This window comes from Diceros bicornis, chromosome 4 (assembly GCF_020826845.1).
Source record: "Diceros bicornis minor isolate mBicDic1 chromosome 4, mDicBic1.mat.cur, whole genome shotgun sequence".
Taxonomy (NCBI): domain Eukaryota; kingdom Metazoa; phylum Chordata; class Mammalia; order Perissodactyla; family Rhinocerotidae; genus Diceros; species Diceros bicornis.
The window spans coordinates 49,731,556-49,751,221 of NC_080743.1; the positions used below are offsets into that span (position 1 = coordinate 49,731,556).

A 19,666-nucleotide genomic window follows, 5' to 3' on the forward strand; every position below is an offset into this window, starting at 1 on the left:
CATTTGACTGCAGTGAAAAGATGGAACCTTAAATTGGTTGATCAATTTGAAATCAATTTGAAAGAGAATAGGCTTGAAGCACATAGGAAAATGGAGCCACTTTTCCTAATTGGATATGATGACCCAATCTTATTTTGGAGTCTCTGAAGTCAATAGTCTCCAAAGTGAGGTACACAAACCTACCTGTTGGGATATGTTAAGAATATTAGAAATTTTACTGTATATGTTTTGGTAATAGTACATGGTTCTAAAAGTTTGGAAACCACTGATACTTTGCAATTTATTGTTTTGGGTAACAAAAAGAGCAATTGGGACAGAGAGGTGAAGCATTTATAACACTCAAAGTAAACTTGAAATGTGAACTGAAACATTTTCTTTCCTTTTAATAATGTGGTTAAATCTTGATGGAAAATGTTGAGACATAAACATGCTTATAGTAATTCAAGGGCATTTATCCAAATTGGGTTGTATCTCTTTTTTTGTTTTGTTTTAATATTTGTACTAAGCTTTTATACCATGGATGAAAATTTCATAGCCTAATGTTTTCTCTTAGATTTTTTTGCCAGCTGAAAATACAGATAATATCAACACCAAAACTAAGTCCTTCTCTTTCAATTAATTGTAGTTGCTTTCCTCAGTGTCCAGCTTACATTTTCTCTGATTGCTGTATGCTCCATGGTACCAAAGAGATGCCTTTTTCCCCCCTTTACTTCTATGTATCCAATACATTGAAGTATGCATCCTTTGAGAGATTAGCAAATACTTAGTGATGGCTATAATTTACGAATATTCGTGTTTTACCTCAGATATTCAAGATTAAAGCAGTCCAGTTGGCTGAGAAACTCCTTCCTGCCTTTAACACACCGACTGGTATTCCCTGGGCAATGGTGAATCTGAAAAGGTAAATTCTGTTTTTATGTGGTTATTCCTGTTTTAAAAGAATTAGATTAACTGATTTTTTGACCTTTTTAGTCATAGAAATTTCTAATGATTTGCCTCTACCTTACTTTTTAAGACTTAAATTGTTTTTCTCTGCATATATGCAGAAGTATATTTCTTTAAAACATTTTCTGATTTTTTTAGATATGTTCTTTACTTTGAAACAGTTCACCTGCTTTAACTGTATTCCAGTTTCTACTGCTTGTTTCTCTAAATCTAAATTTCTATTCCTCACTTATATGGTTATAAAATATTTATTTCTTTTATTTGCTTATTCATTTCCATTTAGTGCTATAATGTAGTCAAAGTGCTTTTCTTCTCTTGTTTTTTGTACCCCACCTGTTGATCTTCTGAGTCAAAATTGGAACACAGTATACCTTAAATTCAGGGCGTGCTGTTGCTGAATGTCTTATAATGATAAGGGAAGACGTAATTTGTGATGTTGACTGTAGCGTCCTTATTATAGTATTTACACTATTGAAGTTCAAAGTGAGCTCTTAAAACATTCTTTGTAATCTGTTTTGTTCTAATAGAAAACACTGGTTTCACTTACAGAAATACGTGAAATGTTTTCTTTGGACAACTTTGTAAGTCATGCAAAGATATACAATAAAATTTGAATAATATCAACATATTTTAGCTGACTGAAATTTTTGCTGCTCACTTTTTCTCCAAATGAAATTTATTATTCATCTTAATGTTGAAGCTTGGAAATTATGTGAAAATTTGACTTTTACTCCCTTTGCCCCCAGATCCTTTAGAACAAATTTAGGAGCATTTATTTTTCTGGAGGCATGATTCTGTGACAACTTTATTTGGGAAAACCTAATCTACTTTAGTCATTTCTTTCTAATAGAGAACTTTATAGAGTTTAGATTTACACTGAGAAGTCAGCATTTAATACTGAACATTAAATCTAACTTTACTATTTTCTGATTTCATGCACTACATATAATGTAAATGACCTCATTGTGAGGAAAAAGCTGCCTGGGGTTCCAGAGCAACCTCGACAAAAGAATATGGCCAAATGATGTGCTTGTGCACATACCTGTTCTCTTTCTTTAGTTTCATGACGGATTTTCTGATGTTTCCTTAAGTACCATTGTCAGAGTCATATAACTTTCTTAGATAATAAAAAATGAAAGTAATTTAAAATTTAATTCTGAGATGAAGAAAGGCTGCAGGACATTTTTTTTTTTGTCTATGTAGAAGAAGAGAACTGAAGAATTAAGCTTAAACTGCAAAACTTCAAACTTAGATTGAGATGAAAGATTTTCAAGCATCATATCTTGAACATTTTATAGGTTTAATTTTCATTTAGTTTCTTTGTATACGTACTAATACATATTTTACTTGAGTTTATAGATTATAAATGTAATTAACTATTTTTTAAAAGTTATTTTTTTCCTCTTTTTTTGGTTGAGGTCTATACATGTCCCACATATAGGCCTTCGTCCTCTCTTGCTGCCTGAAAGCCAACCCATGTTAACAGTCTAGCATGTGTGTCTTCTACGATGTGGTGCAGTGTGCAGTAACACAAACATGTATACTGATGGAGCTTTTAAAAATTTTTATGGTTTGTTTGGATGCTTGCTTTTCTACTTATTTTTCTCACTCAGGAATATCTCATGGACTATCCCATATTCCAGGTCATCTGATAAAGCTTTAAGTCAGTCTTTGGGATGACTACATATTGGAACGTAGGGTATACTATAATACATAGGTTAGGTAACCTATACATAGGTTATACCATAATTTATTCAGTCATTTCCATATCAGTGGTATTTCTTTCCATTATTTTGTTACCATAAACATTGTAACAATGGTATCCGGTTATATATGTGCTTGTATAGTGGGGATTTTTCTCTGGAAGTGATTCTCAAGAGTGTGACTGCTGGATCAAAAGGCATATGTCTTGTTCATTTTTATGGCACAGATTCCAAAGTGTGGGATTGCTGGATCAAAGGGTATATATGTATCTTTAAATTTAATAGTTACACCCAAAATGTTTTCCAAAATGACTGTAGTTCATCATATTTCCACTTACAATGTGTGAGAGTATCTAAATGTCTGCAGGTATAAGTTCTGTTTACTTGTTGACAGACAACAGATGGCTATAAAGTGTTACTCATTGTTATTTTCGGTCTAGTGAATTTGAGGATCCTTTTTTTTTTTTTAAACTTTATTTGTTTTTCCCCCCAAAACCCCAGTAGATAGTTGTATGTCATAGTTGCACATCCTTCTAGTTGCTGTATGTGGGACTCGGCCTCAGCATGGCCGGAGAAGCAGTGCGTCGGTGCACGCCCGGGATCCGAACCCGGGCTGCCAGCAGCGGAGCGCATACACTTAACCGCTAAGCCATGGGGCCGGCCCCTTGAGGATCCTTTTCATAAATTTGTTGGACACTTAGATTTGCTTTTTTGTGACATACCTATTCCTAAGTGTTCATTGAGTTGTCTTTTTATAGTTAGTTTGTAAAAGTGCTTTGTAGATTATAGAATTAATTCTTTTTTCCCTGTTGTATTACTTGTCTGTTGTCTTTATTTGCAATAATTTTTCATTCATATGTTTTAGATTTTTATATATTCAAATATGTCTTTTATAACTTTTGGGTTTACAGTCTTGGTTAAAAATATTGTTTCCACCATGGGGCCAGCCCAGCGTAGTGGTTAAGTTCACACGCTCCACTATGACAGCCTGGGGGTTCACAGGTTCGAATCCCAGGCACGGACCTATGCACTGCTTCTCAAGCTATGCTGTAGCAGGCATCCCACATATAAAGTAGAGGAAGATGGGCACAGATGTTAGCCCAGGGCCAATCTTCCTCAGCAAAAAGAGGAGGATTGGCATCAGAGGTTAGCTCAGGGCTAATCTTCCTCACCAAAAAAAAAAAAAAAAGTCTCCACCTATATTTTCTAGTCTTTTAGATTTCCATAAAATGTTTTTACAATATTGCTTTTTAAAAAAAATTCATCAAGTATGATGTTGTAGATTTCTCATCATTTGCCTTTATCAGATTGAGGAAGTTTCTTCTATTGCTGTTTCACTGAGAGTTTTTTTCATGAATGGGTGCTGAGTGGCTATATATATATTCAGCCATTCCTTTTCATGAATGGCTATATATATATTCAGATTTTGTTTACATTTTTGTCAGTTTTAATTAATCGTATTTTTAAGGAATTTCTCCATGTCACGTAAGTTATTAAATTTTTGGGTGTACAGTTGTACATATTACTTTCTTATGCCTTTCATGTTTCTAGTCTTTGTAGTGATAACCCCTCTTTCATTCCTGATATTGGTATTTTGTGTTCTCTCTTTTTATCATTCTGGGTAGGCATTTGTCAATTTTGTTAATCTTTTTAAAGAACTAACTTTTGTTTTTAGATACATTGAGTTAACATTAGTTCTATTTTTTTGTTTTCTGTTTCAATGATTTCTGCTTTATTTTATTGTTTCCTTCCTTTTCCTTATTAGAGTTACTTTGCTTTTTTTTTTAAGCTTTTTTAAGTTGGAACCATAGGTCTTTGATTTTAGACCTTTCTCTTTTTTTCCCCCTAATAAGCATTTTTTCCTGTAAGAATTTTAAAGCTATAAATTGCCCTCTAAGGACTGCTTTGGCTGCATCCCAGAAATTTTAATATGTTTTTTTTTCATTATCAAAAAATATTTTCTAATTTCCCTTAGGAGATCTTTTTTGACACATTCAGTTATTTATAATTATGTTGTTCAATTTGCCAAATTTTAGAAATCTTGGATATCTTATTGTTTTGATTTCTAATTTAATTTAATTGTTACCAGAGAAAATACTCTGTATTTCAGTTCTTTTAAATTTATTGCAACTCGTTTATGCCTCGGTATATAGTCTTTGTTGGTAAATACATAGTCGTGTGTCGCTTAATGACAGGGATACGTTCTGAGAAATGCATCGTTAGGTGATTTCATTGTTGTGTGAACATCATAGAGTGTACTTATGCAAACCTAGATGGTATAGCCTACTACACACCCAGGCAATATGGTACTAATCTTATGGGAGCACCATTGTATATGCGGTGAGTCATTGACTGAAACATCATTATGCAGCATGTGACTATACTTAAAAAGAATGTATATTCTACAGTTGTTGGGTATAATGTTTTATATTATATTGTTAACCTATAGGAGGTTATCAATAAGGTTAAGGTAGTTGATAATGTCATTCAGATCATCTGTTTCTCCTGATTTTTAATTAAGTCAATCAATAAATTAATTGAATTAATTAATGGTATGCATGTTTTATGAGTTGCTAAGATGAGGTGTTAAACTATTCCAACTGTGATTGTGGAATTGTCTACTTCTCTATTTCTGTCAAGTTTTTGCTTCATGTATTTTGAAGCTTTACTCTTAGGTACTTACACATGTATGATATGTCTTTGGTTTCACTCTTTTATCATTTTGATGTGTCCTTCTTAATTTCTGGTAATATTTTTGTCTTGAAGTTTGTTTTATCAGAGGTTATTGTAACTCCTCCACCCTTCTTATGCTTACTGTTTTCATAGTATATCTTTTTTGAGTCATTTGTTTTCAACCTCACTGAATTGGTATAATTATAGTTCTTCTTTTAGAAACAGCATATAGTTGGGTCTTGCTTTTGTTTTCCAGTCTGACAGTATCTGCCTTTTAGTTAGAGTGTTTGATCCATTAACATTTAATTTAATTATGGATGCAGTTTGATTTAAGTTCTCTGTTATTTCTTCATTTCTCTTTTCCTAACTTCTCTTGAATTGGTGAATATGTTTTAGAATTCTATTTTAATTTATCCATTAGTGTTTTTATTTAATGTATTTATTTTCTTTTTTTTAGTGATTGCAACAGGAATCACAGTGTACATAATTAGTTTTCCAGTTAACAGAGTTAATATTTTACCACTTCATGTAAAGTATAGAAACATTTCAGCCATACCTATCCATTTACACCCATCCTTTGTGTGCTATAGTTGTCAAGTGAATTACATCTAATATACTATAAATCTCAAAATACATTGTTAAAATGTTTATTTAAACAGATATTATTTCAATGAAATTGAGAGTAATACTAGTCTGATATTTATCCAGGTGTTTACTATATCGAGTGCTCTTCATTTCTCTTTGAAGATCTGAGTTTTAATCTAGTATCACTTCACTTCAGCTTTAAGAACTTTATTTAGCATTTCTTGTAGTTCTAATATGTAGGGGTGAATTCTTACTCTTCTTCCTTGTTTGAAAAGTCTTTGCATTCATTCTTAAAGGATGTTTTTAGTACATGTGAGATTTTTGGTTGATGAGTTTTTTCTTTCTACACTTGGAAGATGCTGTTTTGCTCTCTTCTGGTTCCCATTGTTTCTAAGTGAGAATTTGAATTGTTTTATATATAATGTCTTTTTTTCTCGGAATGCTTTTAAGATTTTCTCTTTATTTTTGGTTTTCGGCAGTTTGACTAATAAGATGGGCCACAGTGTGGTTCTTTATGTATCCTGCTTAGGCTTCGCTGAGTTCATACACAGAATTGGGGGCTTCTCCTCTCTGGCTTTCTCCTCTCCAGGATTCCTCCTCCCTCTTTTTTCAACAGCTGTAAGAATCAAGCTTCTGATTCTTCAAGATAGAAAGTCTGCTAGTTTCTATCAAATTTTAGCTGTTCTGCCTACTATGGACTTTGTCTTTGGGCTAAAAGCTATAAGAAAATGGGTAACTTACCCCATTTTCTTGCCTATTTTCATAGGTTTCTACTATCCTTAGAATGTGTCTGCTTTTCTTCATTCTTCAGTGACTCAGGTCATTGTTATTTTGTATTTTGTCCAGAATTTATGTTTTTTTTCCTGCAGGAGAGACAAATTCAGTCATTAGGAGATTTCAGGGTGTTAATGGGAGTAGAAGTTAGAAAAATTTTGTTGGATTTATTCTTAGATTCTTGATTTTTTAAAATACCATTTACTGCTGGAACATAGAATACACTTGCATTTGTAAACTTATTTTGAATTCAGCAATTTTGCTGCATTTGAATTCTCTTGTTAATATCAATAATTTATCTGAGATTATTTTCCATTTAGTTTATATTATACAATCATGTCATCTGTGAATAAGGACAGTACCTTTCGCCCCGCCCCCCCTTTTACTGTACTGGCTAGGACCTACGGTACAATATTGAATAGAAATGGAGATCAAGGACTTTCTCGTCTTAGTAGAAAGTGAGATTTTCACTGTTAATTATGATGTTAGCTATTGGTTTTTTTGTAGATAACTGCTATCAGGCAGTTTAAGGCAGTCCTATTTATTTCTAATATTTTAAGACTTTTTAAAAATCTTGTATTGTTGAGCTTTTTAAAGCTATTTTGCTGTAGTGATTGAAGTGTTAAGAATTTTGTTCCTAGATCTTTTTATTGCAGCCATTTACATTGATTTGTTTTCCAGTGAGAAACCATTATTAAATTCAAGGAGTAAACCCAATTTGATCATGATATACTATCATTTTGTTTGCTAATATTTTGTTTAGGATCTTTGCATCTTTTTTTTTGCATATGAGATTGGTCTATACTTTTTCTCTTAATAGTCTTATTCAGTGTTTTTTATTTTTTATTTCTTTTAAACTTTTTTTTTTTATAATTTTATTTATTTATTTATTTTTCCCCCAAAGACCCAGTAGATAGTTGTATGTCATAGTTGCACATCCTTCTAGTTGCTGTATGTGGGACCGCGGCCTCAGCATGGCCGGACAAGCGGTGCGTCGGTGCGCGCCCGGGATCCGAACCCGGGCCGCCAGCAGCGGAGCGCACGCACTTAACCACTAAGCCACAGGGCTGGCCCTGTCTTGTTCAGTTTTGATATCAAGGTTGTGCTTCTCTTATAAAACATGTTGGATAGTGATCCTTCTTTTTCTATTCTCTTGAAGAGTTTGTATAAGAATTTTGTTTTATCCTCAGATGCTTGTTAGAGACTTCTGGTAAAGTCTCTTGGGTCTAGAATCTTATTTTGAGAAAGTTTTTATATTGCTAATTTAATGTCTTATATTACTTAAATAAATTACATTAGATAATTTGTTTTCTATTTTAAGTAAATTTTAATAAGGTATAGGGCTCTGTCCATCTGATATAATACATTATATCCTGGTATTATTTGTTTACTCTCTGTATTATCTATTTCTCTTTATAATTTATATTAATATCATACACTCAGTAAAGGATGGCATTTAATTTTTTTCTAGATACTGTAGATATTTTGAATGAAAAGACACAATTCTCACTTTCAAAGAACCAATCAGGGCTATGTGGTTGTGATATTCAGTGGAATGACACATGGCAAGTACCCAAATATTATGTTATAATGTAGAGGGCATCAGTGTGCAAGCGACCTGAAATGAGATCATCAGAGAAAAGGAAGTTTACTTTCATATAAGAAGATCAGGGCTTTTTCATGGAGCAGTTTAGTTTGCTTTTGTAAAGGAGTAAGATGTTAGTAGATGATACAGATGGGGTAGGGCATTTTGAGTGTAGAAAATAATTTAACCAAAAAGAGATACACAGATGAGAAAGTATAGGGGAGAAACTTGGGCTTTTAGAGGAAGGGCTGGTGATGAAATATGTGAGAGCAGTATATATGAACCTCCAAATGCCTCAGCCAATCCTTTAAGTATGGAGATTTATAAAAGGGCAGAAGTGCCATTTCTATAAAGAGGCTTAACCTTTAACTGGAAAGCTTGCCTTGGAGTTACTGAGATAAATTTCATTATCAGGAGACTGAAGGAAGATCTGGAAAGTGTATTTGAAATTCTCTCAGAAAAAGTAGCAAGACATATATGGGGCATAAGTAAAGAAGGTTTAGACATCATCAATACCCCCTAATTTGGAGGGATAAGTTGCGGGACAAACTAGAAGCACTTTTCTTGGCATCCTTTGCCCTCCTGAAGGCAACAACATTCAAAAGCAATGATACTTAACCCTTACACTAGATTCAGTCCTCTTTCTATGTACATCCGTCAACAGAACCGTGCCTGTTTTGTTCACCACTGTATGCTTAGCACTTAACATGACAACTACATGCATCGTGTGCAAATAATAATTATCCCAGACAAAAGTCTGGTAAGCAGTGTTATGATTCTGACATGGTTGGCAAAAGCACAAGGAATGAAGCTAAGCTGAATATGCAGAATAGAAGCTGAGCCTAGCAGAAAACCATATATGGAAGGCTTCATTAAAAACAGAGAAGGAACCACACAGAGATTAAATTTCCCAGCCAGCAGTTTCAGCATCCTCTATATAACCCTCAAACTGCTGTATCACTGAATTTCTGCATCTTGACCACAGAAGGGAATTCTGTTATCATCCAGTGTTCATTGAAGGATTCTAAGAGGAAATTGTCTACTGCAATTTTGGATGAATACTTAGCTTGAATTGATCTCTCATTATTCAAGAAGGAGTACGTGGGTAAAAATTAGGACCTTTATAAAGATTTTACACCTTAAAATTTTGAGAACCCAATCTAAGAGGCAGAGAAAGCAGGCATTTGACAAAGTTTTACTTCAGGAAATATTTAAATTTTAAACATATGCTTCTCTTGAATTTTTCAATCATGTTGAACGTAAAGATCTTAAATTTAAAACATCATGAATAAAATTTAAGGGAAGTAAACTAGGAAAAATGTTAGTGGCAATAATAGTATTGATAGCATATGAGTATCATTCTTAATATATAAGTAGCTTTTTCAAACTATTAAGAAAAATACCCACCAATTATTTAAAAAGCTGCTAAATACATGAATAGTAATTCAGAAAAGAAATACAGTTGAAAGATGAACATAAAAAATCTTTAACCACTGTAGTAATCAAAAAAGTTTAGATTTAAAATAAGATTCCAGGGCCAGCCCCATGGCTTAGTGGTTAAGTGCGCGTGCTCTGCTACTGGCGGCCCGGGTTTGGATCCCAGGCACGCACCGACGCACCGCTTCTCCAGCCATGCTGAGGCCGCATCCCACATACAGCAACTAGATGGATGTGCACCTATGACATACAACTATCTACTCGGGCTTTGGGGAAAAAAAAGGAGGAGGATTGGCAATAGATGTTAGCTCAGAGCCGGTCTTCCTCAGCAAAAAGAGGAGGATTAGCATGGATGTTAGCTCAGGGCTGATCTTCCTCACAAAAAAAAAAATAAATAAATAAAATAAAATAAAATAAGATTCCAATTTTTTGCCTAGAAAATTGACAAAAAGAGAATGATGTTATTTAGGATTGGCAGAGTGCGGAAATGAAAACCACATCTAGTCGTTGGAATTGGAAATTTGAGTAACTCAGAAGGTAGATTGGCAGTAGCTTACAGAAACCTTGAAATATGCCTGCCCTTTGACTTTGTGATTTCACTTCTAGAAATTTATCTTAAGGAAGTAAGTGAAAGTATGCACAGAGGTTTAATTGTAAGGATGTTTCATGGCAGTGATGTTTATATTAATGAAATAGAATGAAACACATTAATTACAGAGGAGGGACATGTGCATATGGTGGAATGTGACATAGCCATTTGAAAAGATGTTCTGGAAGTGAATTTTTGAAGAAAGATAATGTTTGTGATGTATTAAGTGAGAAAGCAACATATACAAGAATATGACCCTATTTGTATTAAATAAACATACTCTATCATGCTGGCTACCCGCTTCTAAGTAGGAACCAGAATTCACTTTCTTACTGTCTCTTCCCTTTCTTCTCAGACTACACAAGCAACAGTAAAATAGATTCCTCCCTCCCTCTCCTTCCTCTCTCTCTCCCTCTCCCTTTCGTTTCCCTCTCTCTGTCTCCACTCACCCCCATTTTCTCTTTTCTTTTTATTTAACTAGATGTTTTAATTGAAAAAAGAAATACATGTATTGGGTGAATGTACATGTATTAAAATAGCATATATTCACTATAAAGTAAGCTTCGATTCCAAACCCCTAGCCCTTCCAGGAAACTGCTATTACAAGTTTCTTAGGGGCCGGCCCCGTGGCTTAGCGGTTAAGTGCGTGCGCTCCGATGCTGGTGGCCCGGGTTCGGATCCCGGGCACGCACCGACGCACGGCTTCTCTGGCCATGCTGAGGCCGCGTCCCACATACAGCAACTAGAAGAATGTGCAACTATGACATACAACTATCTACTGGGGCTTTGGGGGAAAAATAAATAAATAAATAAAATTATAAAAAAAAAAAGTTTCTTAGGTATCCTTCCAGACATGTTACGTACTTATATATGCACGCGTGCCCTTGTATGTATGTATCGTTTGCTTGCCATTTTCATTTAACAATAGGTCTTCAGAATTGTTCTATTTCAACACCTTATATATAGTTACCTCATTCTTTATAACATACCTCATTCTTTATAAGAACTTCATAATAGTATGATTATAAAAACACCATAGTATATTTAAAATGAATCTCCTATTAATGAACTGTTAGGTTATTTCCAGTTTTTTGCTATTAAAAAATGCTAGAGGAATTAGTCTGCATATGTTGAGAATCGTGTGTGTGCATATTGTGTGTGTGCATATGTGTACATGTAAATGTGTTCGTATATCTTTGGTAGAAATGCTGGACCAAAGAGTTATGTGAATTTTTTGTATTGATAGACACAAAGAGGATATACCAGTTAACATGTCCATAATAAGTGTGTAGGAATGCCTTCTGGGGCCTGCCCAGTGGCATAGTGGTTAAGTTCACACACTCTGCTTCAGCGGCCCGGGTTTCACTGGGTCGGATCCCAGGCGCGAACCTGTGCACCACTTTCAAGCCATGCTGTGGTGGCATACCATAGAAAGTATAGGAAGATGGGCACGGATGTTAGCCCAGGGCCAATCTTCCTCAGCAAAAGGAGAAGGATTGGCAACAGATGTTAGCTCAGGGCTAATCTTCCTCACACACACACAAAAAGAATGCCTCTTATCCAACATTTTGCAAATACTGTTTATTTTTATTTATCAGATAAAAAATGAAATCTTATTTTAATTTTTATTTCTTTGATTTTTGAGTGAGTTTGGATATATTTTATTCAGTGCACAGCCTTTTCATGTCCTTTTCTGTTTTCTGTTGGATATTTTAGAAGTCAATCGTTAAGACATTTTGTATACTAGCTAAATTAGTACTTTGTCATATATATTGCAAATATGTTTTGCTATTATTTATGAGAATTTTTTCTTCAAAAATTTCCATCTTTTTCTGTACAATAATGGTTTAATTTTTTCTTTTTTGTCTTTGATCCATCTGGAATTTATTGTGGTGTAAGAAAGAAGATAAAAATTGAGCTTTATTTTTTTTTAAATATTTACATTATTGCTCTGACATTACTTATTGAATAATTCCTCTTTGCCCACTGAAGTAATAATTTTATGATAAAATATAATAAAGTATAAAATGTATTTCCATATTTTTGTTAATCTATGTCATAGACTATCTTCTATTGCATTAATTAATGTGTTTATTTTAGCTCTAGTTTATTGATTTAATTATTATACTGTAATTGGCTTATTGTCTGATAGTACTAGTCCCTTTGGTATCCTGTATTTCAGTATTTTCTTAGCTGTTCTCACGTTTATTTTCTTTATATGAAATTTAGAATTACTATGTCTAGTTTGTTTTTGTGATCTTTTATATTTTGATTGGGTTTGCATTAAACTTAGAAATTAATTTAGGGAACATCTTTACATTAAATCTTCCTTCCCTATAATAAGTTATGTCTTTTCATTTATTGAAATCTTATTTTATGTCAGTCAGTAGAGGTTTTTTTTAAGGCCTTTTTATGTAGATTCTGAACATTTCTTAAATTCACTTCAAAAATGTTTAACCTTTTTAATTTTTATTGATAATCTTTTTTGATGCAAAATACTAGAGGAAAACATGGAGAATGATTTTATTTATGTAATTTTGAGGCATGAGGCTTTCCTCACATGATACAAAGCCTGGAATTTGTACATCCTTTATTCAACAAAAGATTTATTCAATTGTTAGACCTGTCTCATTAAAACCAAGAATAAGACAGTGTTTAACATTTTACTGGAGGTTTTAAGAAGTGTAACCAAATAGCAAAAATGAGTAAAGATAATGGATTGGAGACAAAATTGTAATTAATTACAGATCATATGATTGCTTTCCTTGAATAAAAAAGATGATCGATTAAAAAACTATAAGACTAATAAGAGAGTTGAGTAAATTGGCCAATTAAAAATTAGAACATCTTTTTGAACACTGAGGATATTGGATTGAACTACAGAACGATCATGCCTTAGTAAAGAGCTAAACTAGCCATAGAGTAAGGCAACTGTAGAACTATCCTAGCAAAGTCGGAAAACAATCCTTGAAAGAACTAAGCTATCCACAAGTTATTTAATTGTCTCTCAAAAGAAAATTGAAAATGCTTTAAGGAAGAAAATAAAATTCAGATATTCAACAATGTATTTTCATACTGTCCAGAATCTAATAAAAAACTACTAGTTATGCAAAGAAGCAAGAGAATGTAACCCATAATCAGGAGAAAAAACTGTCAATAGAAACATACACAGAAATAACAGAGATGATAGAGACGTCAGTAAAGGACTTTAAAATAGCTATTTTAAGTATGCTCAAGGATTTAAAGGAAAATGTGAACATAACAAGAAGAGAGATTTTAAAAAAAGACCTAATGGAACTTCTAGAGCTGAGAAATGTAAGAAATAAAAAATTTGCTTGGCAAGCTTTACGGGAGATTTGACAATGCATCAGAAAAGATCAGTGAGCTTGAAGACATAGCAATAGAAACCACCAAAACTGAAGCACAGAAAGAAAAATGCAAGGTGGAGGTGGTGGGGAAGAACATGGCCAGTGACCTGTGGGACAATATCAGATGTTTAACATATAATGGACATACATAAAATGGAGTAGTTGGGGGCAGGGGGCAGGAGGAGTGGCAGAAAAACTGTTCGAAGAAGTAATGGCCAGAAATTTCCCAAATTCGATGAACAAGTATGAACCCACAGATCCCAGATGCTTGATGAAACCTTAACAAGGTAAATATAAAGAGACATAATGAAAAATCAATGAAAAAGAAAAAAAAAAACTTAAAAACAGCCAGAGGAAAAGAGACATACACAGAGAACAAGGGTAAAAATACTGCTGGCTTCTTGTCTGAAGCAGTGCAAGCCGGAAGACAATGGAGTGCATCTTGAAAGTGCTGAAAGAAAGAAGTCAACCTAGGATTCTGAACCACTAAAAATATTCTTTAAAACTGAAGGTGGAATTAACACATTTTTAGACAAATAAAAGCTTAGAGAATTTATTGCCAGCAGGCCTCTGTTATCAGAAATGTTAAAGGAACTTTTTAATGACATGGTAAGGGAGATCTACATAAAGAAATGAAGAGCAGTGGAAAGGGAAATTATGTGAGTAAATATAAAAGGCTTACTTTTTTGTTTTGGTCTTAGAGTTTTATTTAAAAGAAAATTGACTGTTTAAAACAAAAATAATAACTTTGCACTGTGAGGTCTATGATATATGTAGAAGAGAAATGTGTGACCACAGTAGCACAGAGAATGGTATGCAGATATGAAAGTATGCTGTTGTAATTTTCCTACATTACATGTGAAGTGGTATGATATTTAAAGGTATAAGTTAATGATGTGTATTATATCCTTCAAGCAGTCACACATACAAAAATAAGCCAGTGGAGAAACTGGAATACCGATATACCTTGGAGATATTGTGGGTTCAGTTCTAGACCATCACAATAAAGCAAATTTCGTAATAAAGCAAGTCACACAAATTTTTTGGTTTCCCAGTGCACCTAAGAGTTATATTTACACTATACTGTAGTCTATTAAGTGTGCAATAGCATTATGTCATAAAAAACAGTGTACTTATCTTAATAAAAAATACTTTCTTGCTAAAAAATGCTAGCCATCGTCTGAGCCTTCAGCGAGTCGTAATCTTTTTGCTGGTGGAGGGTCTTGTAAAAAAGGCAGTATCTGTGAAGCACAATAAAGCAAAGCGAAATAAAATGAAGTATGCCTGTACTGAAAAATACTCAATATAATGAGACAGGAAAGGAGGACTAAAGAACTGAAGAAAAATAGATATCAAAATATCTATATTTATAGGAAAAAATATCAAAAAAGCATGATGATAGACTTATGTTGATGGGATGTCAGATGGTACAGCCACTTTGGATAACAGTTTGGCTGTTTTTTAAAAAAACTTAACATAGAATTATTATATGACCCAGAAATTATACTCCTAAGGTATTTATATGCCCAAGAGAAATGAAAACGTATGTTTTTATGAAGGTTGTTCATAACAACCTTATTCATAATAGCCCCAAAGTGTAAACAACTCAGATGTTTATCATCAGGTGCACGACTTACTAGTTATATTCCTACAATGGAGCACCACTTAGCAATAAAAAGAATTGAACTACTGAGGTGGCAGTTTGGATGAATCTCAAAGACATATTGCATGAAAGAGTCAAACACAAAAGAGTGGGGAGAGAAGTCAAGATGGCGACGTAAGCAGACTCTGAACTCACCTCCTCCTGCGGACAGAGCCAATTTACAACTACTCGTGGAAAAATTACCCTGGGGAGAGAACTGAAAACTGGATAAGAGGAACTCCTGCAACAAAGGATAATCCTGCCTGAGGTGGAAGAGGCAGAAACTCCCTTCTGGAGGGAAAAAACACCACCTTCACAAGCCGCCAGCTTCACGGCCGCCCAGGAGTAGCCCAAAGGTATGCAGCCCTCCTTGGAGGAGCGGGGCCCTGAGCCGGGGAGCACTCCCACTGTGGGCATTTTGTGGACCCAGCACAATCGAGATGAGTGGCATAATATCTGACTTTGCCTGCTACTAAAATGTTGGGAAGTACGCCCAGAAAAGCTGGTTCACAAAGACATTAAAACCGGCTCTTAAAGGGCCCACGCGCAAACTCACTCGTTTCAGAAGGCAACCTAAAATTACCAGAAAGAAAGGTGCACAGTGCTTTGGTGAAAAGAGCCTCACCTGATAGGCCCTGAGTGCATCTCGGTGAGAGGTGAGACCTCTCCAGGGACGGGGACATTGGTGGTGGCCATTGCTGGTGACTGGTGTGGGCGTGCTGACACAGATGCCATTGGAATTCTCCCTGGGGCCTGCTAGCCCAGGGTCTACCCCATCCACTAGAGCACCGATTTAATCCAGCTCAGCCAGGGCAGGCAGCCCACCCTAGAGACTGGCCTCACCCAACAACAAGCCCTCAGGCAACTTGTGGGCCTGCATAGATTGGTGACTGGATTCTCTGCAGCCTGGCAGCTGAGCCGACTTCAGTGGGGCAGGGCATGCACAAGGAGCGGGTGGAGAGTGTGGGGCAGTGATGGAGCATGTGGGGCTCCTGCCGTGGAGAAACTGGGTCTACTTCAGGAGGTCAGGGTGCGCACACGGGGCGGGACTGTGTTGACTGTGTGTGTGGACGTGTGGGTGGCAGGGCTCGTCAGCTGCAGAAGACTTGTGCTTCTCAAAGACCCACATAGTAGGTTTGCCCCACCTTCCAATGCCTGAAGCAATTGGGTGCTCCCATGCCTGAGGCCAGTCCCACCCAGCTGCAATCCACAGAGAGCTGACAAGAGACCTAAAGGCTGGAAGCTCACAGCAGTTGTAAGCCCCTGAACCTACAACCTGCCATGCTGGGGGCCTACTCACTTAAAAGAAATACCGAAACACAAATGTGGTGTTAGATCTTGCAGCCAACTGTGCTGGGGCTCCCCACACCTGATAAAGAGACTGAAGGGCCCACAACAACTACAAGCAGCTGAGCATTACAACAGCTAGCCAGGTGCATAACTCGACCTCCCTGGGCGCCTACAGGGAGAGCAAACATGCCACAACAGAAGGACACACGTAGCCCACATAGGGGTCACCCCTGGAACATTGAGAACTAAGGGAAGCACACTGCAGGCCTCCTAAGGCATCACTTATATAAGGTCACCTACCCAAGAGCAGGAGACGTAGCTGACCTACCTAATACATAGACACAAGCACAGGGAAAGAGGCAAAATGAGGAGGCAAAGGAATATATTCCAAGTAAGGGAACAGGACAAACCCCAGAAAAGGAACTAAATGAAACAGAAATGAGCAACCTACTCGACAGAGAGTTCAAACTAAGAGTGTTAAGGATGCTCACTGATCTGGGGAAAAGAACAGGTGAACTCAGTGAGAATATCAACAAAGAAATGGAAGATTTAAAAAAGAACCAATCAGAAATGAAGAATACAATACTGGAAATGAAAAATTCACTAGAGGGACTCAAAAGCAGAGTAGAGGATACAGAAGAACGGATCTGTGAGCTGGACGAAAGACTAGAAGAAATTACCCAAGCTGAACAGGTAAAAGAGAAAAGAATGAAAAAGAGTGAGGACAGTCTAAGGGACCTCTGGGACAACATCAAGCGCACTAACATCCGTGTTATAGGTGTCCCGGAAGGAGAAGAGCGAGACAAAGGGGCAGAGAATCTATTTCAAGAAATAATAGATGAAAACTTCCTTAACCTAAGGAAGGAAACAGACATCCAGGTACAGGAAGCACAGAGAGCCCCAAACAAGATAAACCCAAAGAGGCCCACACCAAGACACATCATGATCAAAATGCCCAGAATTAAAGATAAAGAGAGAATCCTAAAAGCCGCAAGAGAAAGACAAGTTACTTACAAAGGAAAGCCCATGAGGCTATCAGCTGACTTCTCAGCAGAAACCTTACAGGCTAGAAGAGAGTGGCACGATATATTTAAAGTACTAAAAGGAAAAAACTTACAGCCAAGAATACTCTATCCAGCAAGGTTATCACTCAAAATGCAAGGAGAGAGAAAAAGTTTCCCAGACAAGCAAAAATTAAAGGAGTTTGTCACCAGGAAACCAGTGCTACAAGAAATGTTAAAGGGACTGATTTAAGGGGAAAAGAGAAGACCACAAATAGGAAAAGTTATCTATTTCCATGATAAGAGGGTAATGGATACAAATGCACAAAAAAGAGGTTAGATATAATATCAAAAACATAAAATGAAGGAGGAGGGGAGTTAAAGACTAGAGCTTTCAGACAGAGGTCAAACTAAAGAGACTATCCATTATCCATTCTGTATAGAAGGAGAAAGGAACAGAGAAGGACTACTAAAACACTGAGGAAACAAAAAGGTAAAAATGGCAGCAAGTACATACTTATCAATAGCTACTTTAAACGTCAATGGACTAAATGCTCCAATTAAAAGGCATAGGGTGGCTGATTGGATAAAAAAACAAGCCCATATATATGCTGCATACAAGAGAGACACTTCAGATCTGAAGACACTCACAAACTGAAAGTGAAGGGATGGAAAAAGATACTCCATGCAAATGGCAATGAAAAGAAAGCTGGGGTAACAATACTCATATCAGACAAAATAGACTTTAAAACAAAAACTGTAAAAAGAGACAAAGAAGGGCACTACATAATGACCCAGGGAACAATCCAACAAGAGGATATAACACTTGTAAATATCTACGCACCCAATGTAGGTGCACCTAAATATATAAAGCAATTATTAACAGACATAAAAAGAGAAATAGGGGGCCGGCCCGGTGGCGCAAGCAGTTAAGTGCGCGCGCTCCGCTGTGGCAACCCGGGGTTCGCTGGTTCGGATCCCGGGCGCGCACCGACGCACTGCTTGGCAAGCCATGCTGTGGCGGCGTCCCATATAAAGTGGAGGAAGATGGGCACAGATGTTAGCCCAGGGCCGTCTTCCTCAGCAAAAAATGAGGAGGATTGGCGGATGTTAGCACAGGGCTTATCTCCTCACAAAAAAAAAAAAAAAAAAAAAAGAGAAATAGACAGTAACACAATAATAGTAGGGGACTTGAACACTCCACTTACACCAGTGGATAGATCATCCAAACAGAAGATCAATAAGGAAACATTGACCTTAAATGACACACTAGAACAGATGGACCTAGTAGATATATACAGAGCATTCCATCCAAAAACCGAAGAATACACGTTCTTTTCAAATGCACATGGAACATTCTCCAGGACTGATCACATATTAGCCCACAAAACAAGTCTCCATAAATTTAAGAAGGTTGAAATAATACCAAGCATCTTTTCTGACCACAATGGTATGAAACTAGAAATCCACTATAGGAAGAAAATCAGAAAAGCCACAAATATGTGGAGATGAAACAACATGCTACTGCACAACGATTGGGTCAATGAAGAAATCAAAGGAGAAATCAAAAAATACCTGGAGACAAATGAAAATGAAAATACGAGATGCCAGAATTTATGGGATATAGCAAACGCGGTTCTAAGGGGGAAGTTTATAGCAATACAGGCCTATCTCAACAAACAAGAAAAATCTCAAATAAACAATCTAACAGTGCACCTAAAGGAACTGGAAAAAGAACAACAAACAAAGCCTAAAATCAGTAGAAGAAGGGAAATAATAAAAATCAGAGCAAAAATAAATGAAATAGAGACTAAAAAAAAAAAAGAAAAAAATTAAAACCATGAGCTGGTTCTTTGAAAAGATAAACAAAATTGACAAACCCTTAGCTAGATTCACCAAGAAAAAAAGTTTTTGAATTTTAAATTATATGACTGTATTACATCCCTCTCCCAATTAAATGAAAATGTAACAAAAATGAGATTTCACCTTAAAATCAAAATTAAATAAACCTGTTGCATTCATATTCTGCCAAATAAGGAAGGTTTTAACTTTTTTTTAAACACTTAACATCTGT

General features: G+C 35.8%; 1 protein-coding gene across 1 annotated transcript in view; it reads left to right on the plus strand.

Annotated features, from left to right (window-relative positions):
* Positions 1-19,666, plus strand: part of MAN1A2 (mannosidase alpha class 1A member 2) — a 175,653-nt gene that overhangs the window by 87,031 nt on the left and 68,956 nt on the right. The window contains exon 6 of the mRNA XM_058538907.1: positions 807-901. Coding sequence (XP_058394890.1) covers positions 807-901 — 95 coding nt within the window. The remainder of the gene's footprint in view (positions 1-806; positions 902-19,666) is intronic.